Source organism: Acomys russatus, chromosome 14 (assembly GCF_903995435.1).
Source record: "Acomys russatus chromosome 14, mAcoRus1.1, whole genome shotgun sequence".
In the NCBI taxonomy this organism is placed as follows: domain Eukaryota; kingdom Metazoa; phylum Chordata; class Mammalia; order Rodentia; family Muridae; genus Acomys; species Acomys russatus.
The window spans coordinates 18,809,719-18,834,871 of record NC_067150.1 but is presented as its reverse complement, the minus strand read 5'-3'; the positions used below and the strand labels follow the sequence as shown (position 1 = coordinate 18,834,871).

The following is a 25,153-nucleotide window of genomic DNA, read 5'->3' as shown; positions in this document are numbered from 1 at the left end:
TAATCTGTTCTGGTTAGAGAAAGAAAAGTGCCTACCATGTGCTATCTTAACTGAAGCATGCCTAAGCTATTGCTGGAATTTTAGGTCGGGACAAGGGTTATGAGGGAGGAAGAATTTCCTGTATGTTGTTTCATATATCCCTGTTCAGCCTATTTATATTAATGTAAGATTAAAAACATGAAATGGAAATATTTCAGATAACTCATGGAGATTCTTGGGTGCTATTAGGATTATATAAAATAGTTTGTTGGGTTTTCCACTTCTGTGGAAGAGGGAACTCCGGGAAATCAGGATTCTTGAGTGGATGCTAGGAAGGCAGTCTCTAGGAAACTTCTAACTCTAAGAAGCCTCTTAGCTCTCAGACTGAAGTTAGTGATGTCTGATCAAGAAACACAGTCCTTGATAATATTATTTGGTAGTTGTAATAGGCACATTATTCACAAGCAAAACTAACTTTCCATTTGATACCACTACAGTAATTTGTATTTAAGTAAGTTAGTATCTATGCTAATGTGACTGCGTATAGTGGATATGATAAAGAAAGAACAGGTTATCAATTTCTAGATATTCTAGTAAACTGGTATTTTAGGAGAGGACAATGCAATAGTGATCAATAAAATAACTGTATTTATAAAATTATAGCCTTGGGGAGATAATACTTGAAATGTTACTGTATTTCAGTTATCAAAGGATACTCTCTCTCATTTACAAGGCAATTATGAGCATCCTCCTGAAAACAAGTAAAGAAACAAGCTCCCCTGGGTAGGACTCTATTCTACCAGCTTCTCCTCCGTGCTTCACTCCTGATGTCTTTCGTGCATTTCAGCGTGGGTACAGACTCTTAGTCTTTTTGTATGATGGACCATGATGCAGATGTCTCAGTTTTACCCAAACATTACCAGGAATGTGACTTTACACACACACACACACACACACACACACACACACACACACACACATCAAACTATTTATAAATTCCAGCTATCAGGGTCCTATGTAAAACTGATATATAAATAACCATATATAAATATCAGTAAAAGAGTTTGTCAGAGCTGGTGACACACTTCCTTGATACAATATGAGCTTAGCATGCACCAAGCACTCAGGGCAGTTCCCAGTGCAGAAACAAAAACAAAAATGAAACAGAAAGGGAAAGGCTGCAATTTGTCTTATGAAAACAAGGAGTGTGTGTCTCTTCCTTCTCATTTATTCTGTCTCTCACTCCGGATTTTGAAAGGCTTTGTGAGGAAGCCAGCAGGATTAAGATTTGCAAAGTGCAGTACTGGGGGTAAATGCAGAGTGAAGGAATGGCTGGTCTTCACAGCCACTTAAGGTCTGCATTTCTTCCACATAGCAACCAATCAATAAACAATAGATTTTCCTTATCAAAGCTTTTTTTGCTTAAGCTACCTATAAATGAATCGATTCAATAACCGGAGGTTCATTTAGCTTCTTGTAAGTCTCCTTTAGCAAGTACACATATAGATGGCAACAGCTCTGTGTGGTAGTGTTTAAAGTTGACAGGATGATGGGCTCTCAGATCTATGGACTAGTGAACATTTTCTGTATCCTGTATTGAAAATTAGGCTACCTTTGTATTTGTAAATCAAATTGAGTCACTTATAAATTTAAATGAGTTGATTACCTAAAATTATTTACTCATCTAAATGGTTTCATTTCATTATTTTATAATAATGCCTATATTGGAAACTTAGACATTACTGGGACAGTTTTAAAAAATACCTCTAATGATAAGATCACATATTTGATAAATGCAGATCAGTAAAATGAGAGAGAGAGAGAGAAAAAAAAGAGAGAAACAACTCATCTTTGAAAAAATGCCTTCTTCAGCAGATAATAGAAAATGTATTCATTACTCCTAAGATATCTGGGACATGAAGCGGTATGTTAGTTGCTTTGGAGTTAACTCAGCATTGCTATTTTAATAAATTCAAGGTGCATGGGATGAATAAAATATCTCTCCTATATGCTGTTTATGTGTCCCTTTAGAACCAAAGCATCTAGCATAGACACCGAATTTTCTATGCGTTTTGGTCTAGGATCCCACTATGTAGCCCAGGCTGGTCTCTGCCTCAGCCTTCTGAGGGCCGACATGACAGATGTGTGCGCCAATATGTGTAGCTCCAGACAGATTGTTAAGGCATGCCCCAGTAAAGCTCCCCAATATCTTCTGTTTAGGCTCTATGTACATCCAGACTCCCCCTTCACTGGTGAGCAGCTCCTCAAACAGATGGTGTCTTTTGAAAAGGTGAAACTTACCAACAATGAACTGGATCAACATGGCCACGTGAGTAAGGAGCCTCGGCTCTTTAGGTTCCCTAGATGCACAGGACACGTGATAAGGAAGGTCCTCTCTCCTCTGCCTTTCCCCCTCTCCCATCTTTTGAACTTCCTGCTATCCATGCCTGAGTCATTCTATGAGAACCTTGATTGCTTTTGTTAAAGCTATTCATGGGCATTTTCGTGCCAGGGGTCAGGGATCTTCTGTGCCAACACTTTCGCAAACACTTTACTGTGTTTTCCAACAAAACAAAGGAAGTGTACATTTAGGGCAGCCAGCAAGCCTATTTTGGGCTTAAGCATCTCACTTCTGTTAGTATATTGATAATACCACATAAAGAGAGTGGGACTAAGACTTCCTGTCGGAGACTCCTAAGTGTGTCCGGCAAAGCGCATCCTGTGAGGTACAGCAGAGTGCAACGGCCTTATTTCCAAGTAAGTTTGCAAAGCCATTGTTGCCAGTTGCTATTGAAAGCCTGTACCACCTTCATTGGGGACAGACAAACCTAATGTCTAGGGCAACCTGGGACTCAGTTCATCCACCCCTCAGCAGGCATTCAGATAGTGGGCTATCTACTTGAAAGCCAGAAGGAAAATGCCTTCAGGTTCTTTTAGAGGGAAGTATGTTTGGGAAGAAGCTCAGAGCCCTTATGACCTCTAAAGCTCCAGAAGAGGCCTGGCATCCCCAGTGACCTTGCTCTGCACCAAATACACCAAACTGTAAGATAAAGTGACTCTCTTTTCTTTCTAAAAGGAACCCGGAGAGTCTCTGTGTCTCAGGGCTGCTCCTCTCTCCCAGTTTTAGAGCTGGCTGTACCGGCAGCAGCAGTTATGTCCCATTTTGGGAGGGCTGTGTATATGTTAAGTGTTAAGATAGACAATATTTGCAATTATAAACAAAGCAGAGGACATAACACTTATCTGTAACCCCTGCAGTGGAGGCAGAGGTAGGAAGAGGCTAAACTGGTCCAAATAACACCTCCCAACCAAGTCCCTGTCTCAAAAAGCAAAGCAAAGCAAACAAAAGCACACTTCATTTTGTGTCAGTAAAGAGTTCATTGTAATACGGGTTTTTGGGAAAAAGAGAAAAACCAGCTCTGAGCTTCTATCAACACTTGACAGAGCACACAACAACTAACGAAAAGAGCCCTTGTCATTTGCTAATGTTTCTTGTTAAAGTATTGTCTTTGATATGACTGAATGTGCTTACGTATATATTTGTGCATGTGTGTGTTGTGTGGGTGTGTTCACATATGTATGTAGGTGTGTGTGTTCATGCCATGCATGCCAGTGTCTTTCTTTGCCTCTCTTCACCTTATTGTGTTAAGAGAGGGTCTCTCACTCAGCCAAAGCTTGCTGTCACAGTCAGGCTAGCTGGCAAGTGACCTCCTTGGATCTTCTGTTCCCTAGTGCTGGGGCTGCTGGTCTGCGTAGCCATGCCAACCTTTCACATGGAGGCTGGGGATTTGAACTTAGGGCTTTTCACTTTCAGGACATGCGTTTTTTACACACTGAGCCATCTCCCAAGCAGCTATGACTCAATGCTCTTAAACAGAAATGCATGTTTAAATTCTCTTTTAGGTTTTATGTGAGGAAACTCAAGGCAGGCTGGCATGCTTCCTTTGAAAAGATCATTTCTGTGTTTTTGTCTTCATTGTCAGACAGGGCATAGTCTCTTTCCTGGGCTTAGAAATTCTGGGATAACTATTATAAGCCCGCTTTCTTATTTTCTTACTAAGTAAGGTTCTTGTGACATTAAGGCTTGGTTTTTATTGGATCTGTGAAATATCCAGGACAATGGCTTTAATTCGGCAATAAATGAAAGTACCAGAGATGGTTACAGTTGAATTGAACCTGGGACTAAACAAAGAACTTGAATTTGTGTCCCTATCCTCATGCCTTCAGGAGACTTTCCTTGCTTTCTCCAACTACTGCAGGGTGACTGCTTTCTCCAGCCACTGCAGGGTGACCAGGTTACTTGTGACTGTGGGTAGCATTGGAGGGAGGGAGAGAGAGAGAGAGAGACACTGGGAGTGGGTTAATGAGCTTCGGTTGTTTCACCTGTTGGAAAGATAATAGACCTTTTTCAATGTCAGCATAATTTACTTTTAAAAATTAGAAGATATCTCCACTCAGTGGATATTTTTGTCAGGTTACAATTTATGAACTATCTGAGATATTCCCTGTAGGCCAGTCATCAGTCTTAATGTGATTCATATTAAAATATTTTAGGTTCCAACTGAGAGAAAGTATAATTCTTTTTATTCATCTTGCACTTTCTACATGTGAAAGTTTAAGAATTATCTGGGACTGTCCAGAAAGACTTCAGACATCAATGGTAAATTATTTAGCCAGAATTTAAATGTTTTATTTTAGCATCAGCTTCAGGGGTAGCTGGATTTCAGGAGCTTTTAGTGTGGATTAGACCTTGTCAAATTGTTCAGTTGTCAGCGGCTGCCTATATTTACCTTAGCTTTGAAATTTGCATGCTTTACTATTATCCTTGTCACCAGAATTAGTGCCATTTGAAGAAGGTTTTAGTTACTCTGTTATTTAGCCAGCTTCTTGAATCAGTTTGATGGAGGGTCTCTTCTCTCACACTTCTCTCACTTTTTAGTCTTGGACAGGAACATCCACTATTCCCGGGAAGGTATTTCCTCAGAAAAAAACAGTTTGCATTTCTGCTGGTTGTTCTTAGCTCCAAGAGGGTGGTGGTGGTGGTGGTAGTGGTGGGGTGTGTGTAGGTGTGTGTGTGTGTGTGTGTGTGTGTGTGTGTGTGTGTGTGTGTGTGTGTGTGTGCAGATTCAGCAGTCCTTGGAATCTGAGGCTGTTCAGCCGCTTACCAGGAAACTCTCTGGGAATGTTAGGAGTGGGATGCACGCTATTTAAGGGTGGAAGTATGTTTGTTTGTTTGTTTTGTTTTTCATTTGGTATGCAGTTCCTGTGGGTGGGTGGGGATGCAATTTTAAAGTTTTTCTTATCTTCTCAGTTGAAAATATAAGGAATACTGATAAACATTTATACTAGGAGACAAATATTTGCTTTTGTTACTTGGCGTTGGCTCCAGATCTACTATCAAGTCTCATTGTCTCGGACTCCTCGCAGGAAGTACATTATACAGAGAAATGATGTCCTTTTTCAAAGCTTATTTCAGTTTATTTAAAGATCTCATTTTTGCTTAGCTTGTTCCTATCCTGGTCTGAGACCCGAAAGAGTGGCAGGTTCAAAATTCAATTCCAGTGGTTGACTCAAAGTCAGTTGACAAGTTAGAACAATCGAGAGAAAGACATTGACTGAGTGGTCAGTTGTTCTCCAGTTGCTATGGATATTTGTTCTAAGGTGTCTTGAGAACAGAGAAGCCATGGCTCAAGTCGCCTCTATAAAATGAGATATTATTGACATATAACTTTCTTTATGTTGTGAGTAGTATGCAGGCTACTGGTAATACCTAATGCAGTGCAAATGTTACATGAATAATTATTAGTCTGAATCATTCAGGGAATAAAGGCAAAAAAAAAAGTATACATGTTCAGTGTAGGCACAATAGTTTTGATTTAAGGTTGTTTTTTAAATTTTTTAAATTTAATTTTTTGAGACAGGGTTTCTCTATGTAGTCCTGGCTGGGCTAGAGCTCACCATGTAAACCAGAGTGACCTTGAACTCAAACTCACAGAGATCTGCCTACCTCTGCCTCAGCTTCCTGAGTGCTGGGATTAAAGGTGTGTGCCACCATGCCTGGCCTAATTTAAGGTTGTTTAACTTTACAGAGGCACCACCCAAAGACGCAGACATCCACAGTGAATCAATTACCCTCAGGGTCTAGTGCACAGTGTGTAAATACCTTCAGCAGAAACTCTCTCCTGCACCATATCCATCCATGTTAACCAAGAAAGCAAGGGGCCTTTCGACAGCAATGTCAGCAGAGCCAGCATCACCTAGTGGCCCATGCAAGGCTTACAGGGTGTGTCCTGAGGCTGGGGATTTGCAGGGTGTTGAGGACAGGATACAGCTGAGTCCCCAATTCCAAACCGGCAGACAACCTCTGTACATTTAAGTGGCTATCTGTGTGTCAGTGGAGACAGGTGAGAAGCATTTTATACCATAAATGAGTTATGTTCAGCCAAATGTCATACCTCATGCCTGGAGTCCTAGCACTCAAGAGATGGAGAATTGCAGGAGAACTGCCAAGATTTTAACACCACCTGGGGCACAAAGTGAAACCTCACCTGGAAACAAGCAAATAAGTGGGCAAACAAGAAAAGGAGTTTTGTGGCTTGTTTGGTACAGCAGCAAACATTTATATTTTAATTAAAGGATAAACGAAAATGCTATTTCTTAGCTGCCCGTTAAACTAAGATATGTTTATCTTTGCTAAACACTTGCAACGTTTGGTGGCTACAGATGGAAGATAGCTATGACAGTGATTAAAATTCAAAGCTGAAAGTTAGTAGTCAAAGAAATTGTCATAACACAGTTTATATTTTTGGGCATGCCTTCCTTCCTGTGTGCTTTACAAGAGCTGACATCCCCAGGGGCTGTCCTGGTGGCTCAGCGGCTCAGGAGCACTTGCAGCAGCCATGAAGAGCTGAGATTAAGTCCCACATCTCAGATCAGGCAGCTCTCAAATGCCTGTAACTCTTGCTCCAAGTAGTACAGTGCCCTCTTGTGGCCTCCGTGGTTATCTGTACAAGTGTGTGCACACACAAAAAATAAAGGTTACATCTTCTATTCTCACCATGGCCCTGTGAAGTTAGAACTAATTTTGCATTTCAGACTGCCTAAGTTGGAGAGTGTCATTCACTTGACTAAAATAAGAAATCTATTAAGTAAAAGATTTGTGATTTTAACCCAGGTCTGTTTATTTTTAGAATTTTAGAATTTAGAATATATTTAGAAATGACATTTCTAAATCATTTTTCGCTTTCTTCTGTCTCCTAGAAAATATTTTTATTTAGTAAACTTAAATATGCATTTTATTGTCTAACTAGACCAAAAACAAAAAAAAATGTTTTAAAGACTTGTTATTTTGAATTCATTTATTTAATGTGTTTGAGTGATTTGCCTGCATGTATATGTACCATGTGTATACCTGATGGCCACGTGGAAGTCAGAAATGAAGGATGGCGTCAGATCCTCTGGAACTGGAGCTATGGATGGCTGTGAGCCACCATGTGGGTCTTGGAAATAGACAAGAGCAACAAGTTTTCTTAACCACTGAGCCTCCTTTTATTAATTTTTATTTTCTCTTTCTCTCTCTCCCTCCCTCCCTACCTCCATCCCTCTCTCTCTCTCTCTCTTCCTCCCATGTGTGTGTGTGTGTGTGTGTGTGTGTGTGTGTGTGTGTGTATGTGTGTATGTGTAAATTTATGCCAAGGAGCATGTGTGGAGCTTAGAGGAAAAGTTATAGAAGCCTGTTCTCTCCTTCCGTCATATAGCTGCCAGGAATCAAAGCCAATTCATCAGACTTAGAAGCAAGCACTTTTACCCACTGAGGCATCTCACTAGCCCAAGCCATGATTTTGAAAAATTAATAAAGCTTGGTCTGAGGAGATGGTTTAGTGCGCGCGCGCGCGCGCGCACACACACACACACACACACACACACACACTAAATTAAGCTAACACATAGAGCATGCCATCCAAATGGCTTCTCTCCTGCCTCCATCATTTGAGAAGATGGCTCTTGTGATTTGTGGTTGCCTTGGTAAAATGTGATTCACTGGGATGACTCTGCTATTGTATGAAATGACTTGACAGAAGAAGGGGAAAGGTTGGTTCTAATCATAGACTTGAACTTGAAGTTGTAGATTAGATAGAGGGTTTAAGGATGCAAAACTCAGGACTTCCCATCTCTTCACTGTAGATAATTTTGAATTCAATGCATAAGTACCAGCCGCGGGTGCACATCATAAAGAAGAAAGACCATACGGCCTCCCTGCTCAATCTCAAGTCGGAAGAATTCAGAACGTTCATCTTTTCAGAGACAGTTTTCACAGCAGTCACAGCCTACCAGAACCAGCTGGTGAGTGGGCCCTTTGCAGTCAGTTCCCACACAGGGATTTCCCCAGTACTCAGAAGAGAAGTTGCCTTAGAGAGAACTATTGAACGTGAGCATCACGGCCTCAAAGAGCACATGGAGTGGTCATGTATCACACCGGCTTATTTTCTAGGACCCCTGTCTACAGTGCAGGATGGTTAGTGGCAGATGCTGACCAGAATCCACCCCAGTTTGGGAGGAAACTCCCTGCTACCTTTCTTCCCCTTGCTGAAACATGTTCAATTTTTTTTTTTTTTTTTTTTTTGATAAACACAAACCCCGAAGAAAGCTTTTCAAATGACTAACACTCGCCATACTTCCTGAGACTAGCTTAGCTTTTTGTAAGACAAGGAAAAGGTGTGAATGTCTCTTTAAATAATAATCTGCAGTCTTGTATTTATTTCAAAATATACAGCTACAACACCAGGTTATACTTTCTACGACTCTCATCATCATACATTATATTTCCAACTTGAGCATTATTTTCTTGCAAAAGATATAGTCTTAGTAAAAATGTATCCATTGATAACTATTGTTCCACTAAGGCCAAGTTCTGTTAGGTGCTTGCCAGAACATCTTATTCTTTCTTGGTCAGCAGACGTTCAATAGGTTTGTAGCAACACTAATGAAGAATGGTGAGGAAGCTGAGGGGAAAGAAGATTAAATGATTTTTCTTCAGTCAACAACAACAACAAAAACCCAGGATGTAGAATTTGTTTGAGTGTGCGTAGTAGAAGGTGTTCACACCTTTAGTTTAATCAACAGTTAGGCTGTTCAGAGCTCCTCATCTTGCTTTTGTTTGATTGGCCGTAAGAAGCTAGGGTGCTTGTCTTCCTCTGGTCACGCTGTTGGTGTGCTGTGGGTTCTGAATGGGTAGCAATCAGTGCCACCTGCAGGCAGGAGGAAGCGGAGGAAAGCACAGGTAGCCATGTGCAAAGGAGAAAGCGTGACAGAAGACATTATTTAGGAATGTCGAGAGTGGATGGAGAAGGCTCATGTGCTTGTAACTTCTATATGGCTTTGAGGTTTAGTTCATGGTTATTACTGCCATTCTCCTTACTTGTGAGCTGGGGCTAAGAACCAACCAGACCATTTTTAGAGATTGCCTTGATCAAATGTGATGGTGTATACAGACATGAGATTAGACTATTCAGAAATTCCAAGGGCGCTTATCCACACTTGGGTTTTTAAATGCAGTGACTGTGCAGTGGAGATGGCGCAGCCTGTATAGGCATGTGTGGCCTGATGACCTGAGTCAGATTTCACACACACACACACAGACAAATAAAATAAAAAATTCCTTGGCATGTTGGCTAAGATGAAGCAATGCATAGTTGTTATGTAAACCACCTAATTGTATAAACAAAGTGTTATATCTTTCGATCTCCAAAATGATAATGGAAAGAAGGAGACTTTCAGAGAATATCCAAGTAAAACTTTGTGAATAGATCAAAGTCTACAACACCCTCGAGGCCCTGAAGATCTGGATCTCACTCCATAGTCTCACTTGTATTTGAATGCTCAGGGGAAGTGGGCCTCCCAGATGCAGAGAAGAGCTGTGAGACATCCAGGGCTCATACACCAGCTGACTGTGTAATTTTATGATACAGTGCCAGATGTAACACTTTCAGAAATCTTGTTAATGTTTTGAGATGAAATAACAACTTGTCATACGGAAACTTTGAAATGCTGTTTTTGGAATTCCCGTTAAAAGGGGCCAAAGCTAGAGAAAGCAAATTGCAAGATTCTTTGTTTTTGGTTTTTTTGAGACAGGGTTTCTCTGTATAGCCTTGCTTGTCCTGGACTCATTTTTGTAGACCAGGTTGGGCTCGAACTCACAGAGATCTGCCTGCCTCTGCCTCCCCAAGTGCTGGGATTACAGGCATGCACCACCACACCCAGTAAGTTTGTTTGTTTTTAAAAACTGAAATGTAATTAGTTAGAACAAATATGGAAGGAAATTTCAACTCCTGTCACCTTAGATAATATGCAAAGGAGCAATTCTAAATAAATACCAGCAGGCCTTCTGCCGTAATGCACAGATTGTATAAGGAAGCCTAGAGTTTGAGTGATTGCTGTTGCACGAACTTCCACTTAAAAGATGTTTCCTTCCTTAATCTTTGCAGGAATATAATTCAGTCAGGGAAATAGTATTTTTATTATGCAATATACAGCTCCAGAGTTGAGTCATGAGCTAAAAGGTGGCATCATGTGCCCATCATGGATTTGAACCAAGGCTCTTAGAGTTCGTGACCTCTGAGCTAAAAATCCCTTCTGGGGGGCGGGTAGGGGTGGGCAGAACTCTTTTCTTCTCAGTCTCTAGCCCTGATGAACCCTTCGGCATCCTTCCTAGAGGGGTTCAAGGCATTATTTTCCACAGTGACTATCTGCTGTATGTGGCTGTGTTCACACAGCATATTGGTGAACGTAACATGAGAGCTCCCATCCTCAGCTGGAGGCCTGAGTGTCAGCAAGGCGCACCTCAGCCAGTAAACACCATGGGCGTTCATGTCATTATCTCACTGAATTATTTCCTTCACTAAACTATCAGGAAAACGTCAGTGTACAAAACAGTCTTAGCAACAAATGGTCAAATGAACCTCGTGTCCCTGCCACTCAGATTTTACAATTAACTTTTACCAAGTTCCACTCCTTTCCCTCCCTGTTTCTCCATTCCAAACTAAGATGCTAGGCTCCTCTACTCTCCAGCAAGCATGTTCCCACAGTGAGGATATTATTTCTGTGACCATATTGCCCTTATCATGGCCCAGAAGATCATTAGAAACATTCCTTAATATCGTGCAGTAGTCATTCCATTTGAAGTTTAGTATTAACCAATAGCATCCATTGCAATATTGCGCCCCCCCACGCCCAATTAATAAGCTCCAATTAAAATTAATGGTCTAGGCTAGTTATTTTAATTTAGAAAAAAATCCTCCCACATTTCTCTCAGTAATGTTATCTGATTCTGATGTTAATCCCCAAAGGACACCCTGACAGTGTCATTTTGTAAATATTGAAACTGAGGTTTAGAATGGTGCCCACACTCACTTAGGACTACACATGTGATGAGTGTCAGACCTGCCAAGACTGGTTCAAGATCCCTTCTGGGTCTTAAGTCCTCCTTTTGGTGGCACTGCAAGGCCAATGAAGTAATAACTTCTAAGGTCAATTGTTTGAAATGAAACTGACAATATGACTATATTAAAATAGGTTAAACTGCTAACTAATGCAGCTTCTAACTCTGATTACTCCTCATACTCACGTTTTCCTTGGATGAGGAACTAAGGCAAATGGGGTGTGTTTAAAGGTTCCCATTTGCACCATTTCTCTGTCTTAAACTTTTCACATGACTGTTATTATTATGTCTGCTAAATTCAAATCAAAGTTCCTCCAAAGAATGTGGAGAGAGAGAGAGAGAGAGAGAGAGAGAGAGAGAGAGAGAGAGAGAGAGAGAGAGAGAGAGAGAGAGAAACCTTAATTATAGAGACTGGTAGTTTTTATTTAGAATTAATGAAAATGGGACCTTTTTAACGCATTTCTTCTTTGGCTTTTTGCAAGGGATGGATGATTGCATTTCTTTACATTATTAGATACACGCTAAATACATTACACTTTCAACAAACTATTTTATAATTTAAGATTTAAAGGTCATGCGTTGCTTTTGAGCCAGCAGATCATTGCTGTGGAGTTGAAGTGTAGGTCAGGTTTCATTTCTAAATGCCTTTGGTCAGATCTTTTCCTGATAATTGGAGAAATGGTCTCCAAGGGCCAATTTCACCTTATGGCTGGGACCCCAGATGGATTCAGAGTCCAGTGTTGTGACAGCAAATAACAGCCACTGTAAAAATCACCAGTCTCTGGCACAGCTGGTGGTATAAAAACATCTGCCCTCTAAGTGTGCACGCATTTACTTACAGATAACAGCAATGGAAACAAATGAATTTTCTGGTTAGCCACATGCATTATGCTTTGTATCTTTGCAATTATAGTAAAAACGCGTCTTTGCATGTGTGGGAACATACAAACTGCAGGCTTCCTTAGGCATATAGTGCTATTCTTACTTGTCAGTACTTTCTCTTCACCAAGTGAAGAATATTGCTGCTTTTAAAAACTGATCTGGGGGCAGAGTGGAGAGATGGCTTGTTGCTGAGGAGCATTTACTGCTCTTGCAGAGGACTGGGCCTTATTTCCCAGCATTCACATCTGGGAAGTTTTAACCACCTCCAACTCCAATTCCAGTGGTTTGGATACCCTCTTCTGGACTCTGCAGGTGCCCACACACATGTGGTGGACATCAACTCACAGACGTACACATACACATAAAATTAAAAATATATCTTAGAAAATGTTTTCGAGTGATATAAAAGCTCTGGCTTTGGAAGAGATGATGTCTGGGGGCTGACTCTTTTCATTCTCCCTTCAGTGCCGCCTTCGAGCAAGGATAGCACAGGCCAGCAGCGTCGCAGGCTGCGGACTTCCTGTGTCAGGGTTGGATGGAACAGATGTGCTCTTAGCAACGCCCTTTCACCTGTTCTCTCTCTCTCTCTCTCTCTCTCTCTCTCTCTCTCTCTCTCTCTCTCTCTCTCAATCTATTTTATTAATTTATTCATATTACATCTCAATTGTTATCCCATCCCCTGTTTCCTCCCTTTCTCCCATTCTTACATCTGCTCTTTGCAAAATGATGTACCACTTAGCTCTCAGAAGCAAGTTTCCTTGTTTTCACTTTAAAAACCAAATATCTGACATTTTATGACTTATTGTTACTTAGAATGTGAAAATTTAATTATTTAAAAGTATTGTACATCTAGGAGTGGCTGTTACCTTTAGTTCCTGCACTCAGGAGGCATTGACAGGCTGATCTCTGTGAGTTTGAGGCAAGCCAGTGAGTTCTAAAACACTCAGGAGTATGCAGAGAGACCCTGTCTAAAAAAACCAACACACACACACATATGTATGTATGTATGTATGTATGTATGTATGTATGTGTGTTTTATCTTGAAATAAGAAAAAAAAATAGAATGCTTTAAAGCAACACACAGTTTAAGCTAGTATGTAAAATCATCAACTCACAAGTTGGCAGTGTGTTCTTAACATAAAGATCAACAGACCTGTCTGAAAATTCTGCCGTGGTTGTCTTCTGGGTCTGGAGTTGAGCTAAGCTGCATAAGGTGGATGCTCGAGTGCAGGTACAGTGTTTGTACTGCCGTATTCTCTGGAGATCATACAGTTACAAGCCCAGACTCACTCGGCTTTGGCTTTCTTTCTCTTCTAATGCTCAAAACCAGTTACCCTCCCCACCCCACCCCCACTCCCCATTTAGTCAAAGTCATCCATAAAGAAAATACTAGGTAATTGTCTGGCATTCTTTTTCTAATTAATGCTCTGAATTAAACCACCGTTGTACTTTATTAGTAGCTGGATACACCAGGTGCAGGGTTTTTTGTTTGTTTGTTTGTTTGTTTGTTTGTTTTTCAAGCTTGAAATTATATTATAGCAAGATATGGAGAAAAAAAGGCTACCACTGACATTACATTGAAGGTTATAAAAAATAAAGTTTAAAAATATTAGTGGTAGGTAATTTTAAAAATGAAAGATAATTCAAAGAAGTAAGAAGCACGAACCTCACGCTGTATCTAATTCATTTCTAGGCACACAGTTATGGTAGCAATGTTAGATCAGGGGGATGTTAGGTGACATACATTTCTCTACTTCTCTACTGGAAGACTTTAGCCACACTTACCTCATTCAAAGGCACTGAGCTTTAACCTTTGGAAATATGAAAACCATGTACAATTTTTCAAACTCCTTCCCAGGACAAAGCACTATCATAATATAGACACTTCTTCCTGCTGCATAGATTATATACCACCAAATAAAGATTGGTATGGTTCATGTTGAAGACAAAAGGCCTCAAGAAACTTTGGTGTTAGCGTCTCTGTTAGACACATCATCTGCCATTATCTCCAGACCGTTTTAACTACTGGCAAGCCCAATCCCCTTTCAACTTTAAAACGAGCTACTTAGAGCAAGATTTGGCTTTGTGGTTTGGTCCCACAGTTAAAAATTTTTCATTTGGGGTCGATTTGCCTTTAGTGTTGCTACCGTGCATGCATGCACGCCACTGTCCGGGTCCCTTCACAGCGTGTCTCTGTAGAGTCTCAGGCTCTGTCAAGGCAGAGAGCAGGTGTCCTTCAGCTGGGGTTACTTTGCACCAAAGCGACAAATTCTCATTACATAGATGCTGGCCAACAATGGCCCAGACATTTCAGGAGCTGCAAGCACTTCAGCATTATATTTAAATTATAGTTGCTGGATATAAAGAAGTGCATCTTTTCCCCCTTGAAGTCTTGGAAATCTTTCTGGGACTTAGAATCTTTTTTTAAAAAAATAATTAATTTCATTTCATTGGTATGGGGGGTGTCAGATCCCTTGGAACTGGAATTACAGACAGTTGTGAGCGTCCATGGTAGTTGTAGGGAATTGAACCTGGGTCCTTTGAAAGAGCAGACAGTGCTCTTAACTACTGAGCCATCTCTCCATGCCCCAGGCCTTAGAATCGTAGAGCATACTGGTTGTCTGAGCTTTAAAAGATTTCTACAATTTATATAGAATGAACTGTATTATTCTTCCTTCTTGAAAGTTGACATTGAGATACAAGTTCAAGTCTGAACAATCAGCTAAACAGACAGGCCTTCAGGAGGGGCAGCCATGCAAAAGAAGAGCTTCTCCTGGAGCTTTGACTGTGCACGCGTAGAGGCCACTTTAGTGACCTGTGCACACTGTAGCGGCTGTTCCAGACTTGATGTGTGTGTGTGTTAGCTGTTGCTTTTCATAGTGAGCAGGTGTTGTTTGCCTAGCAGATGTCCCTCCCTGCTTCCTAATATCCACAATTTTGCTGAAAAGAACTTTTACTGTTCTTTATCCGCTCCCCAGCGGATGTTCTGAGCCAGTTTCAGGTGCCCTTCGAGGCTGACGGTGCTCCCAGGCTCCTTCTGTGGTCTGTCAGTGGTGGAAAGAGAGAAGAGTGCCTGTGTAGTTCATCCGTGTGACGAGGGCTTTTAAAGTGGGCAGGGCAGCGGCAAAGGCTTCTGTGCATCATTGCAAGTGTAATTCACATTGAAAACCTTTTAAAAGAACATGGTGTCTTTCCTTATGGTGAAAAGAGAAAGTGAACTTTGGATACAGCCTGATTTTTTTTTAAGTACTATTTCAAACATTGTTTTAATTTATTTCTCCTTAGTGTGAAAAGGGAGGATATCCCACACACCATAACTCTCCTTTTTCCTTGCTCAGCATATTTGTGTGTGTCTCCCTCCAAAGATGAACTTGCACCCCAACTTTGGTGTTACAAGCTGAGGCGGTCCTGAAAGGCTTCCCGGTCCTTGGGTCCTTGTGCTCTTTGTGCCTCACTGTGACTATTTATTGGACAAGAGCACAGGCCTGCTTACCGTGAGGTTTCTTTTGGTGCTCAGAGGGATTTTGTACTCTGAGTCTCCTCTCATCACCGCTTTCTTTGGTTTTTGCCTTGTAGCCTGATGTAGTTTTCCTCGGAGGTGGTACACAGGGTCTAGTGGGTTTTCCCATATGCAGATGCTTAATATTGGAGATTGGCCATTGAGTCTACAAAGGCACAGTTCTATATGTTTAATCCTGAACAGAAGGCTGACAAAATAACTGATTTGATTCTAATTTAGTGAAACGGAAAGGATAGTGGTAGTAAATTTATATTCCGAAGGCTTCATATCCTGTATTTATGTAAATGACATCAATATTAGCACAGTATTGGACACGGGCTCTTAGTGGCCATTTAATCTTCTTTTTTTATTATAGCATATAGTCAATTGTTTGAAAGTTAACTATGAGATGCTTTATAGTCAAATGAGACGGCATCTTTGTTTTCATCCTTCACTCTGACAGCATATGTATTCTACAGAGTTCTCACATCTAGGTAGTTCCCAGTTGAGTTCTAGCCTCTCCCTAGCATTTTTGTTTTTTATTTTTTATTTTTTTAGAGACAGGGGTTTCTCTGTGTAGCCTTGGCTGTCCTGGATTCACTTTGTAGACCAGGCTGGCCTTGAACTCACTGAGACCCACCTGCTTCTGCCTCCTAAGTGCTGGGATTACAGGTCTATGCCACCATGCCTGGCTTTCCCTGGCATTTAAAATAATTTCACAATCAAGTTTCTTGCCCACCCTTGCCTGAAAGGCCACCACACCGTCACTATCTCAGCCATGACCCAGTATTCCTGTCAACTTTTCTCTCACTCAGAATGCTTCTTATGATGCCTATGGACACTACTGTTTTATTGGGGTCTTTGGGAAATAAACTATTTTTGTTCCCTTGACCTTGGAAATGAGATTGTTTTGTACCCCATTCCTTCCTTTCCAGATAACCAAGCTGAAAATAGACAGTAATCCATTTGCCAAAGGATTCCGGGACTCCTCCAGGCTCACTGACATTGAGAGGTAATGAGAAATTTCTGTTTGGTTTTTTTTTCCCAGATAAAATAGTGTGTTGTAAAAACATGTGCCTTTTAATGCCAATGATGTACAGTATATGGTCTCCACCATCTTTGCACCTTCCCTTCCTACCACAAACTATATTCCACAGCCCTCAAGTCTTGAGAATGGATGCTTATGGATCTCTCAAATGCTTGGTTTCCCAGAAAAGAGATTTATTTGATATGGACATGTATTCCATTGTAACACATTGGGTTTTGCTGTGATCAGACGCCGGGTTCTAGTTATAGCTGATTCGTATGTCTTACTGAGTGGCACTCTGCAGGGAAGTAGACATTTTATAGCCATTTGCCTCCAGAAAGGGATGTATTTGATAACTCAAAGAATATAGGAACTGGGCAAGGTGGTGCATGCCTGTGATCCCAGCACTTGGGGAGGTAGAGGCAAGCTGATAGCTGAGTTAGAGGCCAGCCTGGTCTACAGAATGAGTTCCAGGAAAGCTAATGTTATATAGAGAAACCCTGTCTTGCAAAACCAAAAACCAAAAACCAACCAAACAAACAAAAACAAAACACAAAAAATTACAGGGATGATTTGGCACTTTTGAAACAAGGAGATGCAATTTAATTTAGGGCCACTCAGGTTTATCTGTAAAGTAGACTGCTGTCATCAATAGGAAAAGTGTTAAGTCTGAGTGCTTAATTATGTATTTATTTATTGTTAAACTTATGCCCTGACAGTTACTCATCATCATCTGAGAGCAGTGAATGGTCAAGATCCATAACTATTATCCCAATATGAATGTTGCCATGTGCTTTTCAAGGAGATTTTGACCCAATTACTTATTTATACCCTTTATATACTCTCACAGTAGATTTCTAGCCTTCATCTTCATGCTAGGTCTGATACGTTCGCTGACGGGTGGAACGCCCCATCGCTAACAGCTCCCTTACTCATTGTTCCATCATTATCTTTGTGTGACTCTCCAGTCAGCTGCTACACATTTCTGCTATTCTTTCTAATGCCTGCCACATGGGCACATCCAACCTTGGCACTTCTTTCTATCCAGTCTTGGCAACTCAAACAAAAGGTCAACTATGATTTAGCAACTTCTGTAGGATTCTTCTCAACCCCTGACCAAGTGCCAGAGCATGGAGTGGTGATATAATTGGAGGGGATGGATGGAGAGGCTGTGTAGGGATCCAGTGATTGTAAACTAAAAGAAAAAAAAAAAGAGTAACTTGGAGAGTCTCACAAGTGGTGGAAGGTGGTGGAATCAGGGAAGAGCCTTAGGCTGGTGGATGAGCATCTATTGCTAGTGTTTCAGAGAGCAGGTTTGTTGGAAAATTGTGGCCAGTGACGTTTATAGAAGTACACTGTAACTCTAAAGTGAAAAGGTGTTTCTGAGTCTCTCGCCTTAGGTGAGCCTTGCAGCTAACACTTTATACCCTATCTGCGTACCTTGGAATGGTCTCTGTGAACTGATCTTAGAGTAAAAATAACCCCGTAGTTGTGCGCATGCTCATGAGATAGGAGTACCCAGCCTGGCTGCCCTTTAGAGCAGTAGATTTGATAATGCATGTGGCCACATTTTCCACTTACTGGGTAAGCGTTCTGATGTGGACGCAGTCACTTGTACGGGAAGCTAAGTGGCTTACGATGATCCTGAGGCCAAGAGCACGCTCTGACGTGCTGTGCCGGCTGAAAGTTTGCAAGCTGACCTAAGTGGTGTGAAAGCGGCCAAGGTTTTGGATTTCATTTCCAGGGATTTAAGTCTGAATTTTCCCTAAATAGCCTTTGGGGATGGGACAAATCAGATCAATTGATCTTTAGAGACCTAAAGAAATCAAATTAGTCTGGAGTCAGTTACTGCACTAAACCACGTGGTAATTGAATTGTTCCTTGTAACTGATTGAAAACAGCCCTATCTTTAAGAATCCGGGGCGCTTTTCTTCAGAAGAGATCTGAGAGGAAAACACATTTTTTAATGACACGATGACAGATACTAACTCAACTGAATATGATGTAATAACTATGTGACCTTAATGATTTCAAGTTTCCTGTTGTAGATTTATAACTTACAGTGTGGGACAACCAACCCAAAATGTCTGCAAGATGGGCCCTGTGTCCTTAGACCTCATTGTGGCCTTTTCATAGCTGTCAGCGCTCGGGGCTTTGGGAAGCATCATGGTTGTTCTGGATGTAGGGTCAGCAGGCTCCGCTTATCTGGATGTGTCCTAGCTGCTCTCCATGCTCAGCCTCGCTGTGCGGGGGTCAGAGCTCGACCTGTAAAAGGAAACTCATGTCTTTATCAAGTGCACGGCTGGTGGCCAGCTAAGACGCACACTAGAGAGCCCTAAGCGATGACTTAATAGAAACGAATTTCTAGCCATTTAGACCAGGGAAAGAATTGCTGCAGGTTCCATGTAGTAGTAAGTAGCCTAGGACAGCCTCTTGCCAGTTGGTGCTCTCCAGCCCTCCACCCTTTTTAAGGTGGCTTCATATAAACACAAAAACTCAGGGCTGCTTCTGAGGAAGGAAAGATAACTGGGATGTTTTCTTCAAAATTAGGTGTTTTGTTATTCCTTCCAACCCCCATCAAAAAGTTTCTGCTCAACTGTATTAAAGAAATCCCCACAAAAATGTTGACCAGGAAAGAAAGCTCAAAAGGACCTGCAGGTCTCAGTGCCCGTGCACTCTCCTGGGTACTTTCCTAGGTGAGCATCAGTTACGGAACATTGTTTTTAACCGTTTTCCCTATACATATAACTTATAATGATTGTCTTATTTTTTCATTTCATACCACAATTTTGGTTATCTAAGGCCTTTATTTTTTCCATTATGAGCAGTTTATTTCTTTACATGTATTTTGGATAATGATCAATGGATAAATAAGCACAGACAAAAATACTGGGTGAAAGCAGGTACTTTTATTTAGTTTTCTGATATAATGCTATATTTAATGTGAAGACTTTTAGAAAGAACTTAAGTATTTAATAAGAAGAAATGATTTAATAAACTTTATAATCATATAATTTAGAAAACAGTGGTCAAATATACGTAATTGAAAAATACCATTTTATTCATTTAAGCAAGCTATTCTGTGACATTAAGTAGATTAATAATGTCATGTGACTATCACCTTTATCCTTTTCCAGAATGTTCTCATTATCACAAATAGATGATATGCTCAGTTCCACCCTGTTTTCTTCTCCTCCTATCCCAAGCCCCTAGTAACCTCCATCTGTCTGTGTGAATCTGTCTAGTTAAGTGTCTCTTGTAACTAGACAGATACAAACTCTGAAACATGTTTAACACACAGCCAAGTTTTTCAAGAAAGATTATCTGGGCATTAAAAAATGGAAGATAGAAAGATAGGCTGCCCATCTACTTGTACCCTGTTAAACATGGTGGCCATCATTTCATTTTTGCTAACATGACAGGACAAATACAAAGTTTCTTTTAGGAATTGGCCTATTTATATTCCTGACCTTACTTTTTGCATTATCTGTCTCTTCTTATGAAAATCATTTATGTATCATGGATACCCTGGAAAAGCCTTTGATGGTGGAAGGATTTATTTTAGCTCACCATTTGAGGTACAGTCTCTTATAGCAGGAAGATCAAACACAGCAGCAGGCTCCTGAGGTAGCTGGTCACGTCACGCGCAGAACCGGAAAGCAGAGAGGGATGGATGCTTGCTTCTTCTACTCAGTTTCCTTCTCTGTCCAAGGCCCCAGCCAGGGTCTGGTGCCATCCACAGGATGTGGATCTTTTTGCCTCAATTAACACAACCAACTGATTCCCACATGCATGTCCAGATCACCTCTCCAAGGTGACTCCCGGTTCTTCAAGGTGACAGTTAACATGAATCATCTCATTTCCTTCTAGTTTACAATTTAAATTTTTGACTCATTAAAGAATTTGTTTTTGATAAAGTATAGAACAAACGTATCGCTTTATATATATTTCTATGCCATATATGGCCTATACATTAAACACCTACTTGATTATGAGTCTCCCTGGTTGCCTCCTCTAGGCTTTCCAGTCCTCAAGCTGCTGCGTCTGTTCTTTCCATAAGTTGACAATGTATGGAAATACTAGAATGTCTGAGATGCCAGATCTCCATTTTACTGCTGCGTTTAACTGCTGTGTTTAAAGATTTTTTATGCCTTGATCCATATGCATCCACAAGAACTTCAGAAGTCCTCCCCCAAAATGTCACAGGGATCTTTTGACTCTGTTCCTATAGATTTATACACAAGTGTTCAGGAGGAAATTGATGTGTTTATAGTGTAAGAAGTCCCTTTCAGGGTTTGCCTTTTTTACCAGAATGTTCTCTTGCAATGAAAGCCATTTTTTTTTTTTTTTTTTTTTTTTTTTGGCATTTTCGGGTTTTTAAATCCTACATTCCTCTTCTTAGCCACATACCTGGTTTTATGAAGCTGTAGCATCCAGTGCAAATCTGCTGCCTCAAGGTAGCCAGTGACAGCGCAAGCAGAGGCCATTCCAATCCTGAATTTAGAGACAAAAAGAAATAAAGTGAAAAAAATCTCATTAATAGTTTAAAATAATCATTAGCTATTAAAATATTTGGGCTATGGGTTAAGTAAAAGGTATTTTCTTTACTCACGCATCCAGTAGACTATTAAAGAATTACATATGTGGTTAGTAATACATTTTACTAGAAGTTACTATAATAAAGAGTTTTTATGAGATGCAGTGTGCTATGGTAAGTAGAATTTTAAATTGGGAATCTGACTAGTTTTGTTTATTAAAAAAAAAAAAAAAGTCAAGGTCCCTGCCTCTTTGGCATTCTGCCACTGTAGTAAACACAAAGGTTGGTTAAAAACATTAATATTTGTCAATTTTCCAATTAGGTTGCTGTGTACTGTGTAAAAGATAACAATGTTTATCTTTGATAGTTATACTTTAAATGCAATCTTCCTTTATGACAATGACTAAAGTATATTGTTGGAAAGTAAAATCTCTGGAATTATTTTCTCTTCTTCCATCCTTACCTTGTAGTGCTCTGTGTCCTACTGTGTGTAGATTATGCTGGCTGTCTTTCAGACAGGTGCTCTTTATTAAACAGACCCAATGAGCACCTAAGCCTGTTCAGGAAATACCTGCTAAGCCAATACAGAGTTTATATTCAACTATCTTTTAACATCTGCTGAGTTGATTTAAAATTATATTTCTACTTTTACATAATAATGTTTTTTATACTCATATTGTCTTTTGAACTGTCATCTTCTTTCTGGAATAATTCTATCTGGATTTTATGTTGCTTTGGAAATACATTGTTAGACTTTAGTTGTCTATATTTTATTTAAGACTTTTTGTGTCTATTCGTAACCTGTAGGATTTTGCTTTTCTTTCCTCGGTCCTCTCCGATTTCCTTCATCATCATTATCAGATTCAGCTTGCTCAATGCAATGTAATAGCCCTTTCTTTTCACTTTTGGATTTAGTTTAAATAGAAAAGAAATAAAGCTGGGTGAGGTAGTGCACGCCTGTAATCCCAGCACTCAGGGAGGCAGAGGCAGCGGATCTCTGTGAGATCAAGGCCAGCCTGGTCTAAAATAAATGAGTCTAGGACAGCTAAGACTACACAGAGAAAACAAGCTTGTCTTGGAAAAAAGAGAAAGAAAGAAACAAGAAAAGAAAAGAGGCAACCATTCTACCTGAAGAGTTGATTAGGCAGGTACAGGCACACAGTGCAATATGTTTTGAGAGGACCACTTCTTTGTCAAATTCTTTGTTCCAGAAGTTATAGCTAACTGTAGATGGACTTGGTCTCCAGAAGTTGTAGCTAACTGTAGATGAACTTTGTCTTATTTGAGGGCGTCTGCCTTGACTTTGGCTTCACCCCACCATGCATGCACATTTTAAAAAATCTTCTGTTTTGATTGCCCTTTGATTTTTAGAAAAAGTTACCCTAGCAATATATTCTCCTCCCTTTCTTCAAAATACATCCATCCTGACATTCCTTTCTTTAAAATAAAAATAAACATCTCCTAATTTCATTGCCTAGTGTTTTGTTCCATTCTATGGCTTCATGCAATTGTCGATATCTTCTTCAATGCCTTCCTTCCCTTTCTTTTGCCCTGCCTTGTAGATGGTCATTCCTCTTGGCCCACAGTCCACCTTTGCCTGGTTGCCTGTGACCCATCAACTGTCAGGCATGCTCCAAGTCCTCAGCCTGCTTGGCACACAAGCAAATTGGCTCGTCTGTCCATGTCCGTCCTTGCCTCCACAACTTCTCACTCTTTTTTGTTTCTAATTAAACCTTGCTTTCGCTGCTGTTTCTGCCTCACTTTCTTCCCCATAATAGTGAACTGATACAGACCTTAGAAATTTCATCTTTCTTCCTGAGACTGCACATACTTTCTGGCAGGTCTATCCCAATTTAAGGCCAACTCTACAAACCTTGTTTGGTCCCTTCCAGATTCAAGCGTTTGACTGGCTATTGCTTTTACTTTCACTCTTCCTCCTAAAAGCACCCCAAATTTTACATAGCCCAAACTGAGTATGCTGCCCCCCTCCACACTGCTCTTCCTCCATTACTCCTGATACAGTCTTTTCCAAGTTCTGGCCAAACAACTGGGAGATCACTCTTGACTCCTTTTTTTTTTTTTCTTCCTGTCTTCAAACAGTTGATGATTCTTACTAGCTAATCATTCAAAATAAGCCCATAGCACTCCAACCACTTGCCACATTGCTTACCATCACACTGATGGAGCCCGGAGCCTGTTTCTCCTATATTATTATGTTATTTTGAACTTGATGTGTTTCTCTCCACACTTTCTGTCCTTCTGTCTATTTTCAGTAGAGCAATCAGAATGACTTTATCAGTGACAGGAAGCTGGGTTGACTCATGGTGCACACGGTTCTCAACTTACTCACCCAAAGCCAGTGAATTCTACCTGGTCCTCCAGCACATCTGTTCTCTCTCTTGATCATTTGCTGTAGGCACTCTGGTCTCCTTGTCTTTCTTCCAGCATGCCTAGGCTAAGTGGGGACACTTAGGCCTCCATCCTTTCCTTACCAGCATTGCTCTTACTGTCCTCGTGTCTGAGTGCTGGAAGCCTTGTATTGTGTGCCTAATGCCTTCAGAACTTAGTGTCTGGTATTATTAGCACTCAAGTATTATTGCTGGTAAGTTGTATTGTTGATGGCTTGTCTTTAAAAGTGTCATTCAGTATATCTGAAAAATGTGTAAGCGTCTTTTGCTTCTGCTAATACAAAACTAAGCCTGTGTAAGTCTGTTGAGAGCTAATTGGTACCGTGCTTCTGTGAGCTGAGGCTGCATCCCGTGAGAGCTGCTGCCAAGATTGTGTCCCGTGTTGGACAGCCGTTTGCTTCGCTCCTAGTACTATATCAGGGTACTAGCACTGCTGTACAGGATTGTAGGGTGTACCTAACATACCCTCACCTGACAGCACTGAGTACCTAGCATTGTACTAGGTACTTCTACAGGAATGGTGGTAGAAGGGAAGGATGGAGGCCTAAGTGTCCCCACTTAGCCTAGGCATGCTGGAAGAAAGACAAGAACACCAGAGTGTCTAGAGCAAGCGGGAAAGAGAGAGCAGAACAGATGAGCTATCACTAACATTGAGGTCACACATTACACTTTGCACACTGATACACGAGTGAGAGAGTGGATAAGGAAGGGTTAAAATGGATGGACACAGGACTCAACAGAACCTTGCTGAAAGTGAAGGCAGAATTGAAAGAGTTCTAAGAGTCATGGAAGGTGGTCATATAAGAGTTGTTAAACCCAGCCACAGGCTATTCAGGTGCAGAGCTGTCAGGCAAGGGGCTGCCAGGTGAGGGGCTATCAGACAAGGAGCTGCCATGTAAAGAGCTGCCATGTGAGGGACTGTCAGATGAGGAGATGTCAGGTGAGGAGCTGCCAAGTGAAGGACTGTCAGGTGAGGAGCTATCAGGTGAGGGACTGTCAGGTGAGGAGCTATCAGGTGAGGGACTGTCATGTGAGGAGCTATTAGGTGAGGGACTGTCATGTGAGGAGCTATCAGGTGAGGGACTGTCAGGTGAGGAGCTATCAGGTGAGGGACTGTCAGGTGAGGAGCTATCAGGTGAGGTACTGTCAGATGAGCTATCAGGTGAGGGACTGTCAGGTGAGGAGCTATCAGGTGAGGGGCTATCAGGTGAGGGGCTGTCAGGTGAGGGGCTGTCAGGTGAGGGGCTGCCAGGTAAGAGGCAGCCAGGTGATGAGATGTCAGGTGTGGGGCTGTCAGGTGAGAAGATGTCAGGTGAGGGCCTGCCAAGTGAGATGTCTGATGAGGGGCTTGCAGGGGAGGGGCTGTCAGATAAAGAGTTGTCAG

The 25,153-nt window shown here is 41.1% G+C and overlaps 1 protein-coding gene across 1 annotated transcript in view; it reads left to right on the top strand.

The window, feature by feature from the left end:
- The window catches only part of Tbx20 (T-box transcription factor 20), a 47,938-nt gene that overhangs the window by 6,198 nt on the left and 16,587 nt on the right, over positions 1-25,153 (top strand). The window contains exons 4-6 of the mRNA XM_051156092.1: positions 2,200-2,308; positions 8,164-8,322; positions 16,733-16,809. Coding sequence (XP_051012049.1) covers positions 2,200-2,308; positions 8,164-8,322; positions 16,733-16,809 — 345 coding nt within the window. The remainder of the gene's footprint in view (positions 1-2,199; positions 2,309-8,163; positions 8,323-16,732; positions 16,810-25,153) is intronic.